The following is a 19,283-nucleotide window of genomic DNA, read 5'->3' as shown; positions in this document are numbered from 1 at the left end:
CTTCCTTCCTAGGGTGGTTTCAAAGTTTCATTTGAATGAGGACATTGTATTGTCTTTCCTATGTCCTAAGCCCTATCATCCTCGAGAATTGCGTTGCATTCCTTGGATGTAGTTCAGGCGATTAGGATATATTTGAATACTACGGATTCATTTTGTAAGACGGATTCACTGTTTGTGATCACGGATGGCCCTAAGAAGGGGTTGCCTGTTTCTGCCGCGACCATCTTTAGATGGATCAGACAGACGGTGGTATAGGCTTATTCTATCTAAGGGTCGGGATCCCCCGTTCCCTGTTAAGGCGCATTCTACTCGGGCGCTTAGTGTTTCCTGGACCTTCCGCCATCAGGCGTCAGTGGTTCAGGTTTTCAGGGCGACTACCTAGTCGTCGGTTCATACCTTTACAAGATTGTATAAGGTTTATGTGAGGGCATCGTCAGATGCCTCTTCTGGCCGCAAGGTTCCTGCAGGCCGCTGTTTGAGGAGACTGTTGGTCTACCTCGAGGGTTTGTTGGGTAGGTCTCATCTGTTTGCTCGATGAGTCCCTTGATACTTCTGGTTGGCTCCGGTTGGGCCTTCTAGATTGGATTTTGATTTCTGTCAATCCCACCCCTCATTTGTGGCACTGCTTCTGGATGTCCCAATTGATGTGAATCAAAGAGGACTACGTCTGTCAATGAGCGACAGAGAAAATTGGATTTTTGTAAGATCTTACCGTAAAATCCTTTTCTCTTAGCTCATTGACAGACGTAGTACCCGCCCCTCTATCATTGAGTTGGGTTGGGTTAAATTCTCTGACACTGCTTCGTAACAGAACTGATTCTCTGTAGCAGACAGGAAGAGGATATACCCTCTGGGACTGCCCCTAGGGTGGAGCCAGAACGTTTTTTCTTTCTGCCTAGTCCTACTCCTGCGGAGGCAGCATAACCCAATTGATGTGAATCAAAGAGGACTACGTCTGTCAATGAGCTAAGAGAAAAGGATTTTACGGTAAGATCTTACAAAAATCCAATTTTTTTTCTTTTCCAAAAGAATTCCATTGCTTTCTTTTCATGAATTGATTTATTAATTTTATAAAAATTTCCAAATCTGAATACCAATTGCTATACAAGGAAAGTCCAATAGTTGCAATATCACAGAGTACTTATACACAATCCAGATATGTAACTAAATTGCAGCAGTTTCGGATGGGTTTTTCCTTTATGCATAACAAAATAATATCCTTATATTCAGAGCCTATACCGAACTTGCATGAAACTAAATGGTAAGAACAAAAACAATTGGTAGAAAATCGCTTTATAATTGGCGTTTAATAATATAAATCTATTCTAATCTAGTATGTAATATTCAGTGTTACAAGCATAGTGACAACGTATCCTGCTATACAGTACACATAAAGCCTCAGTTTAAAATATATATATATATATATATATATATATATATATATATATATATATATATATATATATAAATTTGATAAAACAAACTGAAATATTTTTTTGGAGGGGGGGGATAAAAATCTAAAAAAAAAGTTGAGTACGTGTGCACACCCTCTTATAACTGGGGATGTAGTTGTGTTCAAAATTAAGCAATCACGTTCAAACTCATGTTAAATAGTCAGTATACACCTGCCATCATTTAAAGTGCCTCTGATTAACTCCAAAAAGAGTTCAGCTGTTCTAGTAGGTCTTTCCTGACATTTTCTTAGTTGCATCCTACAGCAAAAGCCATGGTGTGCAGAGAGCTTCCAAAGCATCAGAGGGATCTCATTGTGAGAAGGGTACAAAAGAATTTCCAAGGCATTAGATATACCTTGGAACACAGTGAAGACAGTCCAGTGGAGAAAATATTGTACAACAGTGACATTACCAAGAACTGGACGTCCCTCCTAAATTGATTAAAATACGAGAAGAAAACTGGCTAGGCAGGCTGCCAAGAGGCCTACAGCAACATTAAGGCTGCATTCACATGTCAGCGTATTGATCGAGGGCAGAATCGCAGCGATTCCGCCCGTGATCCGGAAATCTTTGCAAATCGCGGGATGCCTGTGCGTTGCCCGTGATTTGCAATAGCACCCAAAACGCTGTGTGATGTTGCCGCGATTTCCGCCTGCCAAATCGCGGTAACATCGCGCAAAAAAAGTCGCGGGACGCATTACGATTCAAAGAAGCTCTCGTACTTTTTTGGGCGTAATGCGTCCCGCGATTCTTTTTTGCGCGATGTTACCGCGATTCGGCAGGCGGAAATCGCGGCAACATCGCACAGCATTTGGGGTGCTATTGCAAATCACGGGCAACGCACAGGCGTCCCGCGATATGCAATGATTTCCGGATCGCGGGCGGAATCGCGGCGATTCTGCCCGCGATCAATACGCTGACATGTGAATGCAGCCTAAGGCTACATTCACACCGTAGCGTTTTTTTGTGCATTTTTACCGCGATTTTGACCGCGATTTACAGGTTTTAAGGGGGTTTTTTGTGCAGGCGTTTTTAGATTGAATAGAGACCAATGGAAAACGCATGTAATCTGCCCAAAAAGAAGCTCATGTACTTTTTTGAGCGTTGGGCGTTTTGCTCACAGCGTCAAAACGCTCAGATGTGAACAGGGGCCATTGAAATGAATAGGATTTGTCTTGTTGGGCGTTTTGAGAGCTGATCCTAGAGCAGAAAATCTCCCCAAAAACGCCTACATGTGAACGGAGCCTAAGGCCCCTTTCACACATATACGGTCCGTTCAGTTCATCAGTTCAGTCACGTCAAAATGTATCAGTTTTTCATCCGTTTTTCGTCCTTTTTCATCCGTTTTTCGTCCTTTTTCATCCGTTTTTCCACCCTTTTTTTATCATCCACTACCAATGCAAAAACGGTTAAAAAACAGACCATTTGTCCGTTTACATCCGTTTTTCATCCGATCCGTTTTTTTGATGGATGAAAAATAGGGCATTCATCCGTTCCAAAAAAACAAACATTGACGGAAGCCGGTGAAAACGGATGTTAACGGATGATCATCCGTTGTCATCCATTTTATACACAGAGATACATTGATGTCCATTTTTCATCCATCAACGGATGGATGAAAAATGGACAAACGGACCGTATGTGTGAAAGGGGCCTAAAGCTCCTTTCACACACTCCGTCCGTTGGACGGAGTCCGTTTTTCTCAGCGGGGGATCGAGCCGCCGATCCCCCGCTGAGCAGCAGGAGACACAGCTGTCAGTTCCCCATGCATCTCACCGTCGGTCCGTTCTCATCCGATGCCATCCGATCCGCTGGACGGATGGAAAACAGGGTTTCCATCCGTCCAGATATATCGGATTGGGTTGGATGTCAGCGGACATGTCTCCGCTGACATCTGATGCCCCATAGGAATGCATAGGGGATCCGTTCAGATCCGCCAAAAAACGAACAGGCGGATCTGAACGGTCCGCCTGTGTGAAAGGGGCCTAAAGAAGCTGCAGGAATATCTGGCAAGTACTGGCTGAGTGGTACAATATTTACCCGCTCTTCTTTGCAAAAACTCTGTAAATCTGTCAGATTGCCAGGGCATCTCCTGTGCGCAGCCCTCATCAGATCACCCCACAGATTTTAAATTCGATTCAGGTCTGGGCTCTGGCTGGGCCATTCCAAAACTTTAATCTTCTTTTGGTTAAGCCATTCCTTTGTTGATTTGGATGTAAGCTTTGGGTCGTTGTTATGCTGAAAGATGAAATTCCTCTTCATGTTCAGCTGTCTAGCAAAAGTCTGAAGATTTTGTGTCAATATTCACTGGTATTTGGAACTATTTATAATTCCCTCTACCTTGACCAAGGCCCCTGTTCCAGCTGAAGAAAAGCAGCCCCAAAGCATGATGCTGCCACCACCATGCTTCACTAGGGGTATGGTGTTTTTTTGGTGATGTGCAGTGTTTTTGCGCCAAACCTATCTTAGAATTATGATCAAAAAGTTCAACCTTGGTTTCATCAGGCCAGTACACATTATCCCACATGCTTTAGCAAAATTTAGCCAGTGTTTTTCTTAAGAAAAGGCTTCCGTCTTGCCACTCTACCCCCATAGTCCAGACATATGAAGAATATGGGAGATTGTGGTCACATGTACGACACAGCTAGTACTTGCCAGGTATTCCTGCAGCTCCTTTAACCACTTAAGGACTGGAAGGTTTTACCCTGTTAACAACCAGACCATTTTTAGCGTTACTTTAATTGACAATTGCGATGCAATGCTGTACCCAAATAAAATTGATGTCCCTTTTTTCCCCCAAATAGAGCTTTCTTTTGGTGGTATTTGATCACCTGTGCGTTTTTTATTTTTTGCGCTAAAACAAAAAAAGAGGTACCATTCTGAAAAAAAATAAATAAAAAATGTACTTTCTGCTATAAAACATTCCAAATAAAACAATTAACCACTTCTGGACCAGAAGGATTTGCGCCCTTAATGACCAGGCCATTTTTTGTGATTCGGCACTTCTTTATTTTAACGGACGATTGCGTGGTCGTGCGACACTGTACCTAAATAAGATTGATGTCCTTTTTTTTCCCACAAACAGAGCTTTCTTTTGGTGGTATTTGATCACCTGTGCGATTTTTATATTTTTTGCGCTATAAAAAAAAAAGTGCGATTTTTATATTTTTTGCGCTATAAAAAAAAAAGTGCGACAATTCTGGAAAAAAAAACAACAATATTTTTCATATTCTGCTATATAACATTCCCAAAAAAAATTGAAAAGTCTAATTTTTTAACATTTTTGGCCAATTTGTTTTCTGCTACATGTTTTTGGTAAAGAAAATCACAATAAGCTTATTTTGATTAGGTTTCGCAATCAATTGTGTTTTCTTTTTTTCTACTAGTAATGGGGACGATCTGCAATTTTTAGCGGGACTGCGACATTGCAGCGGACAGATCGGACCCCTAACTGACATTTTTTATACTTTTGGGGGGGGAACAGTGACATTACTACAGTAATCAGTGCTAAAAATATGCACTGTTACTGTAATAATAACACTGGCAGGGAAGGGGTTAACACTGTGGGTGATCAAGGGGTTAAATGTAGGCCTAGGGGAGGGTTTCTAACTATATGGGGGTTGGACTTTTGAAATGACCATAGAGACCTGTGATCCTATATAGAAGGATCACAGGCGCTCTGTGATCAGTCCAGAGAGAAGAACGGTCAGCTGTGTTTACAACAGCTGACTGTTCTTCTCTCTCGGCGTGGAGCGATCGCGGGTGCCAGGTGGCAATCCGAGCCGCCAACCCCATGCATCGGAGTCCCCGCTGCCGAGTGGGGATGGGAGCGCACCACCGGCGGCGCACGCTCACCCCCTAGCTGCAGGCGCGCGGCCGACATATACCTACCTACCAGGAGGGGCTGCCTGCCGCAGTAAAGAAAATCTAATATATATTCTGCTACATGTTTTTGGTAACAAAAAATCCCAATAACTGTATATTGATTTTTTTTGCACAAAAGTTATCACATCTACAAACTAGGGGATAGATTTATATTATATTTATTTATTTTTTACTGGTAATGGTGGCGATCAGCGATTTTTTTTTTTTTTGGACTGCGACATTGAGGCGGACAGATCGGACACAGGGTGATCAAAGGGTTAAATGTGTGACTAGGGGATGCTTTCTAACTGTGTGGGGATTATAATCACTGGATGAACACAGAGGCCTGTGTTCCTAAATAGGAGGAACACGGGATCCCTGTGTTTATCACTGACAGAACAGCTGATTGGCTCCCCCTCTAGCCAATCTACGCGCGCACCCCCACTATCTGCTACATGAAGCGGCATATAGGTACGTTGTTTCGCGTAACACAGCCGAACTGCTGCAGTGTGACTATGGCAGCTGGTTGGCAAGTGGTTAATGTTGCTTGGCAGCCTCCCTGACCAGTTTTCTTCTAGTCTTTTAATCATTTTTGGAGGGATGTCCAGTTCTTGGTACCTTTTTAACAATGAAATCCCTCTGATGCTTTAGAAGCTCTCTGCGGACCATGGCTTTTGCTGTAGGATGTGACAAGAAAATGTCAGAAAAGACCTACTAGAACATTCCAACTTAATTTGGGGTTAATCAGAAGCACTTTAAATGATGGCAGGTGTGTACTGACTCCTATTTAACATGAGTTTGAAAGAGATTGCTTAAGGCCCCTTTCACACAGGCGGACTGTTCAGATCCGCCTGTCAGTTTTTTTTGGCGGATCTGAACGGTCCCCCCGTGCATCCCTATGGGGCATCGGATGTCAGCGGAGACATGTCCGCTAACATTCGATCCGATCCGTCAAATCTGGATGGATGGAAACCCTATTTTCCATCCAGCGGATCGGATGAGATTGGACCGATGGTTACCATCCGATTCCCCCATAGAGATGTATGGGGCTCTAACAGCTGTGTCTCCGTACACAGTGCAGAGACACAGCTGTCATTCTCCTGCTCAGCGAGGGGTCGGCGGATCGATCCCCCGCTGAGATAAACGGAGTCCGCCGATGGAGCGGATAGTGTGAAAGAGCCTTTATTCTGAGCACAGTTACGTCCCCAGTTATAGGAGGGTGTACACACTTATGCAACCAAATATTTTTTTTTTATCCCCCCCCCCCCGCAAATAAAAGATTTCAGTTTGTTTTTCTATTGACTTGTACAGTGTATAGGTCACATTAAAGGTGGAAAAAGTTCTGAAATAATTTTATTTTTGTCTTAATTTTTCTTTAAATTACAGAAACCTGACATATTTTAACAGGGGTTGGTAGACTTTTAATATCCACTGTATGTCAGCCATTTTACCTTCGCTAATGTGAATTTAGTAGCAAATGTTACTGGATGTGCCTTATGAATACTACCTATTTAGTGGACTTGGACACAGCGTGCATAGCTCAGATGGCATGATTCCTGTATACTTCTATTTTGTTTTGGATCCTTGTAATTTGTTCAAGCTGGCTGATTGTGTAATGTCCATTCATTTATGTTCTTATTACAGAAATTAAGAAAAAAAAATATATATATATAGCATGAAAAATGTGTTTACACTATAAGTCAGAATTAAATCTCTTTGGTAGCAGATTGCTGATGGTTGATCTTATGGGTTTCTCTGTTTTATAACCATGAGTTGTATATACAGTATTTGTTTACTGTAAATAGAGTATTCATGCTGGGCAACAAGGTTGTTTTGGTTGCCTCACATAATATAGGCTTCATGGGCATTTCAGAACATAAACATCTTGTAAGGTATAACAGCTGTGATATACTCCTTTATATTGATTGATTGTTTTTCCTACCTGTGGGTTATTGGATAAACTTCCTTCCTTTCTTTTGGTCCTACTTAGGCATTGTACACATGATTAACAAAGGTAACTGTCCAAACAGAAAGCATGGGAAATTGCTAAAAAGCAGTCTTGTTCCAAAGGTCATTACATTTTATTATCACTATATCAAAGCTTGGACAAAGTCATAGGAAAGTAAAAGCAGTCATGGGGTCACACCTAAGCATTTTACTGATCTATATATTACAATGCCAAAATATTCACTCATTTAAGAGAATACCTACTGCCATTTTCATTTCCAGCAAATGTTTTGTTGTCTTTCTTTTCAGAAACACTGTGACCGACAGAAATCCAATTTGCGTATCAGGTACCGCCCTTCCCTGTTACAGCATATTGGCACGCATTCTTCATTGGTTGGAAAAATACAGAACTTAAAGGTGAGATGAGCTCCTCCATTCCTTTCTACTAACTTTAAAATGTTGCATCGGTTTGCATCACTTATAGGTGTGCATTGCTTGCTATTTGTAGACATTTTACTAAACTGAGAAAATATATGGCTGACATTTCTGAATTTTACTAAACTGAGAAAATATATAGGCTGACATTTCTGAATTCTCCTAATAAAAATACTATTTAACTGGCAAATGCCAGCGACTTTTAAATGTAGGAATGAAAAAAAAAGGATGCAGATTAGAAGTGCAGACTATCATTTCACATACTAACTTGTATGCTGGTTCTTGATGGGTGTCAAGGCTAGGCAGCTAGTATTTCCAGAGGGAGCTCAGTTGTTAGTTTCCATAATCCACTCAGTACAGATTTCCAGCTTCAGGGAAATCTATAAAAAAAAATAAAATGCCCTTTTTTTGCTTGTGCTTTTTCAAATACTCATTTTAGCTAGTGTAATCACATAAAAACTGCTTTAGTACAAAGGTCCTATACTCCTTTATTTGGTGTGATTGGTGTCCTGCTCTCTAAAGATTTATGGGAAGTGTTGGGCAGAGTACAAGGCATGGGTTTCAATGAATAATGTTATCTGTTTGATGCTGAATGAAAGCATAAAGTCAATATTTGGAACTGTCTGACCTTTTTAAATTTTAATACTACATTATGAAGGTCGTTCTATGTCATAGATTCAGCAGAGTGTGGGTTTGTGATTGTGCATTATGCTATTTGGCTGCCTGCAATAAATTGATCTACTTACTCATTACCTTACATCATGTATTTGTCTTGCTGCTCAGGATAAAGATTTTGACAAGAAAGTGCTATACAAACCGCATAATAATCCTCCAGCAAAGCTTAGCACCAGCCTGAAGGTGTACCAGCAATACAATCTTGAAAAAGCTTACCTGGGTCAGGAGTGCTTCTGGTCATTTTCTCCTGTGGCTGGGGATTATATCCTCTTTGAGTTTAAGGAACCTTTACAGCTAGAAGGGTAAGAGACATTCTTTACATGCCTTTTATTTAGATTGTTAAAAGTATACAAAATATACATTTTTTTTTTTTCTTTTTTACTTTAAAGGATAAGTTCACCTTTTAAATTGAATGCACTTCTTTTTGCAGGTTAAAAATATGCATTTATCTTTTCTTTTCACTTTTAATACCATTGCTGTAGTAAAACATGGAGGTGGTAATGTCATGTTATGGGGTGTTTCTCTGTAGCAGGGACTGGAACATTTGCTATGATAGAAGAAAAATGTATGGGGCAAATACCAACAAATTCTTGAGGAAAATCTTCTGCCTTCTGCTGGAAATTTTGTCAATGGGAAGAAGGTTTGGTTTACCTTCCAACTTGGCAATAACCCAAAGCACATAGCAAAAATGACCACACAGTGGTTGAAGGGGGAAAAAGGTGAAAGTCCTTGCATGGCCTAGGCCAGAGCCCAGACTTAAACCTCATTGAAAATCTGTGGAATGACTTGAAGACTGCAGTCCACAAACAGTCACCATCAAATTTAACTGAACCTGAGCAGTTCTGCAAAGAAGAGTGGGCAAATATTGCTAAGTCTAGATGTGCTAAGTTAGTACAAACATATCCCAACAGACTAAAGGATGTAACTAAATGAGTTGTAAAGGCAGAAGGTTTTTTTTATCTTATTGCATTTTATGCATTAAGGTAAAAAGCCTTCTGTGTGTAGCAGCTGCCCTTAGCCCCCCCCCCCCCATACTCACCTGAGCCCCATCTCTATCCAGCGATGTCCACGATTCCCTCTGCCAATCTCTTTCGAGAGAGAGAGAGAGAGAGAGAGAGAGATTGGCTTAGACACAGCAGCGGCGCCATTGGTTCCTGCTGCTGTCAGGCAGTTAGCCAATCACGATAGAGAGAGGGGGCGAGGCAGAACGGCAGCTCCGTGTCTGAATGGACATGTAGAGCTGCAGCTCAGCTCGGGTGCCTCCATAGCAAGCTGCTTGCTATGGGGGCAGTCCACAGGAGGGAGGGGCCAGGAGCACCGAAGAGGGACCCGGGAAGAGGAGGATCTGGGCTGCCCTGTGTAAAACCAACTGCACAGAGGAGGGAAGTATAACATGTTTATTATTTTAAGAGAAAAAACACGAGAATTTACAATCACTTTAAAGCAAAAGGTGGTTCAACAAAATACTGACACAAGGAGTTTTCCTTTTTGCAACCTAGTCTGTTTTTTTCATATATTTTTTTTTATGACATATTGATGTTCTATCTTTCACTTAGATGTTATAAGTTGCATTGAGTAAAAACAGCTGTAAAAAACAAAAACTGTGCCTGTCTTCCTTCAGACTGCAAAGCAACAAACTGTGATTATTTTAAAGAGGTGATTATTTTCTATACCCACGGTATATTGTGCTCAAAAAACTGACTCTTGCTCCCTCACATCAATGTGATCCTCCCCCCCATGCACAAATTATTAGACCATGCCCCTACTCAAGACACAGTTCTTATTGGGGCTCATTCACATGTCTGAAGAGGAGGAGGTGGGGGAGATCCTTACATCCAAAATGCTTGTGTGGATGCAGGAATCTCATCAGTTTTTTTTTTCCTTTTCATCCCACTGGTTGAATGAGAAAAAAACTGTGTACCCAGTGAGTGAGAAAGGTAAGGAGAGGTCAACTGTGAGAGTGACCCTGCTTCACAATTGCTGTCTCAGTTTATTTGTAGGTAATGCTTTTTAAGCATTACCAATAATCCTTTTGTCCATTCACCAATGTAGAAGAATGATGTATGGTGGGCCTGCGGTTGCCCAGAAACCAAGATTACATGGAAACATTGGTGGAGAGTGACATATGACCATGCATCAGTGTTATAGACCAAGCAGGGGGAGTGGCTGAATGGGTGACTGTGCTAGGAAAGGTTTGACATCTATGCTTGCTGTCACTTCCATTAAGGAAGTATAGCAATAACTGATGGGCTTGGGTTATACATAGAAAAAGTAAATTTAGTAGATCTAGAAAGAAAATTGAAAATAAAGAGGTCTAGATTTTAAGCCTCTTTACACCCGCCCCGGCATCCCATTTAAAGCGGTAGTAAACTGCTGGGAAAAAAAAACCTGCAAGACCATAGGATAATGTGCTAGTATGCATCGCATACTAGCATATTATGAAATACTTACCTTAGAATGAAGCCCCCGCAGCGGCACCCGGTCACTGCTGAGGGGGCTGACATGTTCCTTTGCTTTTTCTCTGGGTTCGAAGGCTCCGGCGCTGTGAGCCGGAATGGCGTCGCTCCTGCGCATGTGCAACGAGCTCTGAAGTTCCAGCACGATATGCCGGACCTTCAGAGCACATATCCAGCTGATGTCAGCGGCTGCATGCAGGGTGAATATCTCCTAAACTCTGCAGATTTAGGAGATATTAATTTTAGGCTTGTGCGACTTGTCCTGCGACTTGGGACTGCAAAGTCGCATGACAAGTGGTACTCCATGATTTCCAATAAGAACTGTTCATATTTGTGTGACTTCTAGTCGCAACGACTTCAAAGTAGTCCCTGCACTACTTTGGGCCAATTTTAATGCGTTTTGAGGTCCAAAGACAGGCATTGCTTCAAGACCAATAAAAATCGCGTGACTTTTAGGTTGCATAAGTGTGAAAGGGACCTTACTAGCCTAATTATAGGCTTACCTGGTGGTAAAAATCACCAAGCGAGGTATACAACTGCTTTAAACAGTTCTGCACACCATGGAGGCAGGAAGGATTTTCGATAATGTGACCACTGGTCACATAATTGGAAACCAGTCTCACTGGTAACCATTCTTCAGTCTGGACAGAGAGCGGACTTTCACAGCCTGGACTTTGTGTTGAGAGCATGCTCACAGTGCGCACCCAGCACAAACACTTGGCCACCCAGGGACACGTGCTGCATGTGTTTGTTTAAGGCCATCTTTTTGTCACCGCACAGGTTGTTGTAAGGGGGTTAAATTAGAAATCTAGACAGATATGAATCACGGATTAGTGATAAGCAGTTATCAATAATCTATGATTTTTTCTAAATGCAAGCAGTGTAGGCCACAATTTGACTTGGAATGAACCTCTGTACAGCAGGGCTGAAGTGTGAGAAGAAGCAGCACAATTTGTCAGTCAGTTCAGCTTCTGATACTATAGTGTGAGCAACAGAGAGAAGAGCTCATTGCCATGCTGCCTCTACTTTCACTGCCCAGTCACAGGCTGGCGCAGGTGTAGACTAACAAACATATTATTTTCTTGGGCGATCCTAATGCAGTTGAGCTGTTGTTCGCTCTTTGAAGATGCACCATTTTTATGGGCGTGTTGCATGATAAACAAAGGTTGGTCTCAGCACTGGATGGGACAATCAAATGATTTCTGCATATCACTCTGTTCTTTGGGTTGGCTTAAGCATTTGCATAAAATTTACAGATACCCAGAAGTGCTGCTCCCTGTTAAGAGTTGTAAATGGAGAGAGGAACCAGACCATTAGATAATATACTTTAGTTGCATCAGCTCTGTAAGTGAATGATGAAAAGGTTTCACTTACAGAAAAGATAAGTGGTCTTGTCTCCTGCTCAGTTTCTTTTTTATTATTCATATACTGTATGTGGCACACGCTCACCTACTGAATTTCATCTTTTTTCTTTCCTTCAATTTGCCAGTCTCATAACGATAGATATTTAGTAAATTACTGAGTACTTTCTCAATTTCTGCCTTCCTCACACATGGTGCCTTTTTTATTTATTAGAATTTTGCATTCTCCTTCACTTTTCTCTCCTTTTATTGCTGCTGCCCCTTCTCCAACTTTCCTATACAATCCATAGACTCCTATGCCTGCTGCTAAACCTAGTAATGCACTGAAATAAGGTAAGACTGTCTTGCCCAATTGTTCTTGGCCGAACACAGACAGCTTGAAAAAGCTTGTATAGCAGTTGCTTTCCCCCATGGTGAGCTGGCTCCTGTCTATACTCTCCTTCCCTCCTTTATTACCTATTTATTTAAGCATTTGTTTTGTTAGGGATAAAGCTGACCCATACCATAATGTTATAATAGCTGGATAGTATATCTCATCTGTCCAGTTTCTAGTTGTTCAGTTTAGGAAGATGGTGTTACTTAGTGGGGTAACATGGTTACATTTCTGTAGCTATCCATCAATATGGGCCGTGTGGTTAGTGTAAATGCTTCCAAGCAGTGTGCTACAGAGTTAATTTCCCACCAGGGACACACTGAATGTTTGTATGCTCTCCTTATGTTTGCTTGAACTTTCTCTATGTGCTGCTGTATTCTAGTGCAGTTTAACCCCTTCTACTCGTTTTTTTTTTTTGCTGTTTAGCACTGCGCTACTTTAACTGGTAATTATGCGGTCATGCAGCGCTGTACCCAAACAAATTTATATAATTTTTTTCACAGAAATAGAGCTTTCTTTTGGTGGTATTTGATTACCTCCTGGGTTTTTTATTTTTTTGCAATATAAATAAAAAGGGACTGAAAGTTTTATCTTTCTGCTATAAAACATATCAAATAATAAAAAATAAAAAAAACTCTATAAATTTAGGCCAAAATGTATGCTGCTACTTGTCTTTGGTAAAAAAAAAAAAAAAAATCTCTAAATGTATAATGATTAGTGTGTATTGATGACTGCCCTGCCGCAGTATAACTGTGGTGTGGTGAGCATTCCTGAAGTGGTTAAAAACATTAAGGTGTAACTAAAGGCAAAACTTTTTTTCATTTTGGATAGAGTAAGGGAGGGTTATAACTAGTGATGGGCCCAGGCGTGTTCTTATCAAGCCCACCAGGAAGCCGGTACTGCACACTGCTATTCAAAGGCAGTGTGTGTATGTGCAGATGTCGGTCGGGAAATGCCTCGCTGCCTATAATTTGCGGTGTGCATGGACGGCTTCCTGGCAGGCTTGATTCTAACACGCCCGAGCCCATCACTAGTTCTAACCCCATCAGTTTATTTTTGCCATCTGTGCCCCATTGGGGAGATGTCCCTTCATTTTCTGTTTCATAGCCAAAACAGGAAATGAGAGGGAATTCATGTGTCACCAAAACTAGTGTCCCCATTGGAAGATTTCCGCTCTATTAGTGTTCTGATGTCAACCCAAAATGTGGGATTTTCTTTTACTTTCGATGATAATGGTAAACAAAAAAGAGGGGGAAATTTTCCCTAACGGGGGCACAGACAGCAATACGGACTAACAGGTGTTCTAAACCTTCTACACTCCGAACACACTATCCAAAACCAACAAAGAATAAAGTTTTAACTTTAGTTGCACTTTAGAACAGATAGATCCGTGTCAACCCATATAAACGTTGTGTGTATATATATATATATATATATATATATATATATATATATATAGCACTGCCCCCTAGTGGGCTGCTGAGAATTGCACTTTATGGATTTCCCTGGGTTACCCGTAGCAACAGTCTGTAAAACTTATCACTTTAGACACTTGGCTCAGACAATGAACTGTCCAGGGGATTTGATTTTTGTGTTATATTTTAGAACTGGGATGGGAGAAGGGATGAGTGGGCTACGCCAACTATGAACTATGCACAAACCTTGAGGACAACTGACTGTACTGTGTGCAGCAAGGCCGCTGCTTGACCTTGCCACTGAAGTGAAGATAATTAATGTGATCCTGAATTAGTTCCTCTTCAGGGTCCTAACTTGGCACCCCCTTTCTCACTTTCTGTGCGTGCTAGCTCCTGTCCACTGACTCTCCACTGGAGTGGTCCCCTTCCTGGGCAGACCCCTGGAAAGCTTCCCGGTACTCACGGACACTGTTTTTCCCAAGGTTACTCTGCCTTCAGCTCCACTCGTCCGTATCCAATGGACCTCCTGGCTCAGCACCACACTTCTGGCTCACTAGGCCGACCGCCTGTGACCACCTTCTATACAGACAGGAGGAGAGACAGCCGTCACCCTCCTCCTGGGACCTGGCTTTCCGCCCAAAGACACCCTGCCATATGTTCCCCTGGCTTTTATAACATATCCCAGGATGCACCACTGTTGTGCCAACCCACTGGGATAGTCCTAAAAGCCTGTGTGTCACTGGCTGTGTTTCCTCCAATTCACAGTATTGCCTGAAAAAAAAAAAACTGGAACCCTTGTAGCCTGTTGTAGTTTAGATTTGCCAGAATCGTTCTTCCTTCTTTCTCTTGATGCAGTTGAGAAATTGAAAGTCAGCAAGGGTCAGCTGCCTTCTAAACTCTTCTGTTTTGACTTGAATGATAAACCACAAACTTACTGAAGCTTTTATTCCATAAACTGCTGAATTCTTAGTTGATAGTTTTAACCACATAGATCTTTTATTTAACCACTTCTGGACCAGAAGGATTTGCCCCCTTAATGACCAGGCCATTTTTTGCAATTCGGCACTGCATTACTTTTACAGACAATTGCGCGGTCGTGCAACGCTGTACCCAAATCAAATTAATGTCCTTTTTTCCCACAAATAGTTTTCTTTTAGTCGTATTTGATCACCTGTGCAATTTTTTTTTTCTGCACTATAATTAAAAAAAGAGTGACAATTCTGGAAAAAAAAAATATATTTTTCACTTTCTGCTATATAACACACCCCCCCCCCCCCCCCAAATGTACAAATCTAATTGTTTCATCCTTTTAGGCCAATTTGTATTCTGATACATATTTTTGGTGGTAAAAATCCCAATAAGCATATTTGATTCGTTTGCGCAAAAGTTTTTGCATCTACAAACTGAGAAAGATTTGTCATTTTTATTTTTTTATTTTATTTTTTTTTTTTTTACTAGTAATGGCGATCTGTGATTTTTAGCGGGACTGCGACATTGCAGTGGACAGAGCAGACCCCTAACTGACATTTATGACACTTTTGGGGGAACCAGTGACATTACTACAGTAATCAGTGCTAAAAATATGCACTGTTACTGTAATAATGACACTGGCAGAGAAGAGGTTAACCCAGGGTTAGGTGTGAGCCTAGGGGAGTGTTTTCTAACTGTGTGGGGGAGAGACCTGTGATCCTATATAGGAGGATCTGAGGCGCTCTGTAATCACAACAGCTGTCCGTCCTCTCTCAGCGGGGAGCTATCTCGGGTGCCATCCCCGCTGCCTAGCGGGAGCAGGCGCTCGCCCCCAGGAGCGCTCCCGCGAACAAACTTACCCATACATCAGTTCGCGCAGCCAAGCCAGCCTGCTGCAGTATATCTGTGGCGGGCGGTTGGCAAGTGGTTAATCAGACATTTTATGCTACAGATATTGATTACACAGATTGTATGCGCTTCAAACTGTTGGTTACAAACCATGGTTTGCATGCTACTTAAAGTGATTTTATAAAAATAAATGCAATATGTTTAAAAATAGGTAGAATGTACCTACTGTTCCTCTCTTCCTTTGATCCATCTCTCAAACTGCAAGCTTTTTTCTGCTATTCTAAGAATTCTTGACTTCATTGTGTATGTGAAGGTAGTCACCCTTTCCTATGCCCTCGAGATGGACTACACATCTATGTGCAGACCCCCTCAGTGCTATGGGAATTGTATTTACACATAGAGCAGAGCATGTGACCAGAAATGGTGGCACTGCTCGCTAGCAGTGAGGTATGTCAGTGGAGGATAGGGAGCTTGCAGAGGACAAAAAAAGAAGCCTGAAAACAATGGCAAGAGTCACGCACCTGATGACATCAGCTCTGACGAAACGCGTCGTGCGCGATAACGTCACTTCCGCCCCACTGCAGCGCAGATCCGGTCGCTGAAGCGCACAGCGTCCCGGAAGCGGCCGCCAGCGAGGGACTCGCGGCCCCTACTGCTTCAGACACTTGTTACTATCGATTTAATGTGAGTACCTGCTTTTATGTATTTGAAATAAAATTCAATTTAAACGGTACGTCACTATATTTGCAATTCTTCTTCACATATCACCTACCTCATCTGATAAGGAGATCCTATACCTTGGCACAACAGGGGGATATCCCCCTTCCCCCTCACTCAGGAGCCTCACAGACCACGCTGCAATAAGGCTCGTTACCCCTGTAGGGGTACATACATCCGGTGAGTGCGGGAGCAATTGGAGGGGTGCACCTGTGTGTCTCACTCACCACTCATATCACCCCAACAGGTTTTGAAGCACTTCAATGTCACCAAAATTGCTGCTGTTCACCGATTATTGAATATATTCTTTGTTCACATCACTGAATCACCCAGCAGGAAAGAGACTGTTGATTTGCTGTTTTTGGTTTTGCTGCTTTTGGGACTATTATTTCATAGCATGAGCACTATTATTTATTATATATTTCTTTGTTAGATTTATTGTCATTTACTATTAGTACAGTGGTGATTTACTGTACGGCTCACTCATATACAATTGGTTTATACACACATCACATTAAGTGTGTTGTCACACACTCACATTCTTTATATACACCCGTTTTATTGGCACAACTAATTTATTTATTATTTGCACTAGGAACACTTTACCACACTCCAGCAGGAGAACATTTTTAGGAATTTTTTGAAATTAAGCTTTTAATTAACACTATATCACTTTAAACGGAAACATTCATACTTTTTTAGCACTTTAGATTGGGCAGCGCCACTTTACCTCACCTCACCCACATATTCCGATATAGCCTCAGGGCCATATTTTGAGGTAGGCTGCAGCCCTATCCCCCGTCCATAAGCGCGGATTCTTTCATTCTTCAATGGCAAGAGTCTGTTTAAACAAAGTCAATTTAGTGTCAATATTGGAAGCCACAAAGGGGAAGAAAGGAGAGAAATGGGACTTTGTGATACCTTCAGTATGAAAGTGGGAAAAAAAATATATAAAATCATTTATTGAGACTATCATTAAAAATTACCCCATAGACCCATAAAGCCTTGGGGAATAGTATGCTACATAGTATCACAAATTAAAATTTAAAAATGTTACATGATATCATAACATTTCACTGATGACCATTGATGAGAATGTAAGAATGGCGTGAAAAAACGATGATGTTCTTTACACCTATTCAGAGCGCTAACGCGTTTAGACCAATTAGTTCTTCCTCACAGGGATTGCAGTCTTAAAGCATCACTGTCACCATACTTTTGAGAAGAATCAGATTCCAAATTCAGTCTTTTGGGATCATTGTTGTGAAAACGGCCTGAGTTTCGGAGACCTATTTTACAGGAGGATTGCTGGCTAGAGCCATGAAGAGACACATAATTCATACCAAAAATATATTATGCTGGAGGTTCACAGATACATTGGGCAGTGCTGTACAAATAGTGTAAATGTGCCCAAAGCACAAGCGATCTACAAGGATCAGCCTATATCATGAAAAAGATCCTGAATGTCTGGATTGATAATTGCCATCAGGGAGAGTCTTTGTCCAAATAGTGAGTCAGACCTCTCTGCACAAAAAGGAGAGCGAAGGGAAAAAACACAGAAAATGAACCATGATCTATCCAAATAAGATGAAAAGGCTCTAATATTAAACAATCAAGGGAGAGTCATTCAGCTTCCTCCACCAAGACAGTCATCTCCTTGAAGAAGACCTAATTGGTCGAAATGCGTCAGAGCTCTGGATAAGTGTAAAAGACGACATTGTGTTTTCACGCCATTCTTCCATCACCATCAGTGATGATATGAAACATATTTAATCTTCTATTTGTGATACTGTGTATGTAGCATACTATTTTTTTTCAAACTTTGAGGGTATCCCAAAGTCCCATTTCTCCCCTTTGTGGGTTCCAATATTTATACCAGGGACTGACTCCAAAGTAGTCTGGGATACAGATACACAAGTGTTATATCCAACTCAGTTTAGTGTCACTTTAAATCACAAGAAAACATTTTGCTGAGGTGGTATTAGAAGTTCAGCAAATATTTCTAAAATAGTCCATGAAAATGAAGAACTTGTGTGTGTGCACATAAATGACTTGTGTAATGGGGTATTTGTAAGAATGAATAACGTAGAGCAGTGGAAAGTTCTTCCCCAGTTATTGGCTCTCTCCTTCTACTCCATCTCTATATGATTGGTTTACTCAAATAGAGCAGTGGAAAGTTCTAAGAGTTCTGCTACCAGTGGAAGATGAGATGATGGCGCTGTTGTCTTTTACACAAATGTACAAACTTGTGGAACTAACATTGCACATACTTGATACCAATGACCCCTGTTGAAGGAATGTTTTTTTCAAGCATACATGACAGGGACTTTACAGAACTACAGGATTAAAGCAGATTTATACCTACATGTTAATTTAAAGTTATGTACATGTTCTTGCTAGGAGGGATAGGTCGTCTGAATTTTTTGCTTTTTCTGGACAAACAGCTGGGTTCGTCCCAGTGTGCTCACAAAACTGTAGCTATTTGGTGTAGATGTTTAGGCTATTCTGTAAGCCAGTAAATTCAATTGTTTAACAAATCAGCATTTTGTTTGATCTCCATTTTGTTGTAATGATAGTAGAATTGCAAGTTATTTTTTGTCCTTTCTGAATGGCACAGGTCATTTGAATAGAGAGTGTGGTCCTGTGCTTTTGTGGCTGTGATTATATTTCATTGTGGTGTCAAAACATTGTTATGTGATTTCACGCTGATAGATTATAACAAGTAAGACCTTATACACACTGCGCTTAAAAAAGAAAAAAAAAAAGCC

The 19,283-nt window shown here is 41.3% G+C and overlaps 1 protein-coding gene across 1 annotated transcript in view; it reads left to right on the top strand.

Moving 5' to 3' along the window:
* Window positions 1-19,283, top strand: part of MGAT4D (MGAT4 family member D) — a 327,531-nt gene that overhangs the window by 278,444 nt on the left and 29,804 nt on the right. The window contains exons 10-11 of the mRNA XM_082243787.1: window positions 7,575-7,682; window positions 8,484-8,677. Coding sequence (XP_082099913.1) covers window positions 7,575-7,682; window positions 8,484-8,677 — 302 coding nt within the window. The remainder of the gene's footprint in view (window positions 1-7,574; window positions 7,683-8,483; window positions 8,678-19,283) is intronic.

The sequence above is a fragment of the Pelophylax lessonae genome (assembly GCF_965119305.1).
Source record: "Pelophylax lessonae genome assembly, chromosome: 1".
NCBI lineage: Eukaryota > Metazoa > Chordata > Amphibia > Anura > Ranidae > Pelophylax > Pelophylax lessonae.
This window is presented reverse-complemented; position numbering and strand designations above follow the sequence as displayed.